This window comes from Loa loa (assembly GCF_000183805.2).
Source record: "Loa loa unplaced genomic scaffold supercont3.272, whole genome shotgun sequence".
NCBI classification, from domain to species: domain Eukaryota; kingdom Metazoa; phylum Nematoda; class Chromadorea; order Rhabditida; family Onchocercidae; genus Loa; species Loa loa.
In genome coordinates this window covers 76,377-78,833 of record NW_018108452.1, presented here as the reverse complement: position 1 = coordinate 78,833, position 2,457 = coordinate 76,377, and the positions used below count along the sequence as shown (strand labels likewise).

At 24.8% G+C, this 2,457-nt stretch overlaps 1 protein-coding gene across 1 annotated transcript in view; it reads left to right on the top strand.

Moving 5' to 3' along the window:
* Positions 1-1,229: 1,229 nt before the first annotated feature.
* LOAG_18355 (acyltransferase) overlaps positions 1,230-2,457 on the top strand; it is a gene marked incomplete at both ends in the record, with an annotated part of 5,277 nt that continues 4,049 nt past the window's right edge. Inside the window, 3 exons of the mRNA XM_020451017.1 lie at positions 1,230-1,394; positions 1,793-1,906; positions 2,115-2,279. Coding sequence (XP_020305240.1) covers positions 1,230-1,394; positions 1,793-1,906; positions 2,115-2,279 — 444 coding nt within the window. The remainder of the gene's footprint in view (positions 1,395-1,792; positions 1,907-2,114; positions 2,280-2,457) is intronic.

Sequence of the window (2,457 nt, the reverse complement as noted above, 5' to 3'; positions counted from 1 at the left end):
ATTATTATTATTATTATTATTATTATTATTATTATTATTATTATTATTATTATTATTATTATTATTATTATTATTATTATTATTATTATTATTATTATTATTATTATTATTATTATTATTATTATTATTATTATTATTATTATTATTATTATTATTATTATTATTATTATTATTATTATTATTATTATTATTAATTATTATTATTATTATTATTATTATTATTATTATTATTATTATTATTATTATTATTATTATTATTATTATTATTATTATTATTATTATTATTATTATTATTAATTATTATTATTATTATTATTATCATATTTGTTTACTAAAGTCTATTAGTTATTAAATATTTATTAATTTTTCATACTATTTGATGAACACCCAGAATGACTATGTGAACATATCTTATGTATTACCTTAGGCAATAGATTATCGAAGGTTACAAAGGTTACGTATTACTGAAAGTTAGGACATATTATTTAGGTCACTTATTGTATCCCTGATATCAATGATGAATAATAAACACCGGAAAATATTGACATGTTTTAAATTTAAAATATCATTGCAGTAGGACTATTTGCTCCATATAGGTCAGTGGTCATTTTTCAATTTAATAGTCGTAAAAATGACAGCAGTTATGGAAGCGAAGTTTTATTTAACACCGTCTTTTTGAACTTGAAAAATGACGAAATCAAAAAATTGTTGTAAACTTTGTGTTTAACTTCAACACATTTTTTATTTTTATTTTTTTGTCATCACCAATTAAAGCCACTATCATAGAATGTCGCTACACTACAGTAATGTCGCTTCTTTATTGTGGTATGACAGGTATGACAGTTTTATTGTCACAGATCTTAATTAGCAAACTTTTTTTTTCGATCTTCCCACCCATCTACTCATCTATCCATTCATTATTTATTCATTCATTCATTTATCCTCTCATCCGTTGTGGAATTGTTTTAGTTGCTTCCGTAAATGTAACTATTACTTCCCGGGTATCTTTTATTCATTATTGAAGAAAAGGTAGGTACCTTTGGTTCTACTTACTCCCTGAATGTGAATTTATTAATCATCATCATTCTTTTTCCTTTATTGATTTTCGTATTTAGTTGATTCGGATTATTCTATTCATAGGATATTAAACCTCTCAGATCATTTCGTGAAAACGATTTGATAGGAAAGATTGAGGACATTTCTAATGTTATCAATTTATTTTAGCTGACATGTGGCAATCAGTGATAATATTAGTATTATTTATTATGCTGTTTTATGGAGAAAGAAGCACCGGTGAATTGAATGATTACAGTGAAAAGATTGTGTTCAGTTTCATTAATAACGTAGCAAAACGTAGTAACGTCAGCCAACTTTGCGGTGATAGCCTTACAAAGGTAAGTATTGCTAATTAGCTCTAATTAACTGGCAAAGTTCCAAATGTCAACAAATAGCATGGAATCAAGTTACCCAAATACTCTTAAATTCAAGGTGCCAACAAATGACACAGAACTTTATCCAAAAAAAGTCTAATTAAATTGTTCTATTGCCAATAAATCGCATAAATGTGCGATTATTGATTAAGCATAAAATATCACGGAATTTTTTTTCTAACTATAAATCAATTTCTCATATTCTTGAATCCAATAATATGATAATATATTTTGTTTGATCATTGGAAATTCTTTGTATGAAATGATCCAATACCTTTATCATCAACTCTAAGAATAGAGCAGCAGTAGATGAACTTATCAAGTTTAAAATTTTCCAATCTTAAGATTCTTTAGAATTTTAGATTGGTCCATATTTGTTGGATTACAATACGATTCCAGCTCAAAAGGAATTTTTTATCACAGCTTATACATCTGGTGATGCGGAACAATTTTTTAGTAGAGATCAAGATCGTTGGGTATATTTGCAAAATGATTTTATCCCTTGTAAATGAGTAGATTGGTTGGAACATGATAGATCGAAAATATTCAAAGGTGGAAAATAGAAAACATGGATGAGTTTTTTGTTTTCGTTTCCCAACGATTATGAATCAACATGATTGATAGAAACTAGAAGTGACTTAATTAATTGGATTATGAAGTTGCTAAAAAAAAGAAACTTTTCAGGTATTCCGAGCATACAAATGTATTCAAGCAGCCGGCGAAGCAACCTATTCGAAATCCGAGCATCCATTACATTATTGTTTTGGTTATAATGAAGAAAATGAGAAAAATGATGGTATAGCATATGGGATTTGTATTCCATCTACTTGTTATAATGATCGAAACAAGGTATAACATAGAAAATCAAACATATATCAAAGATTTGATACTAATTTGAATTTTAGATTAAATATCAATTTTTGGAAATGACAGTTTTATATATATATATATATATATATATATATATATATATATATATATATATATATATATATATATATATATATATATATATATATATATATAT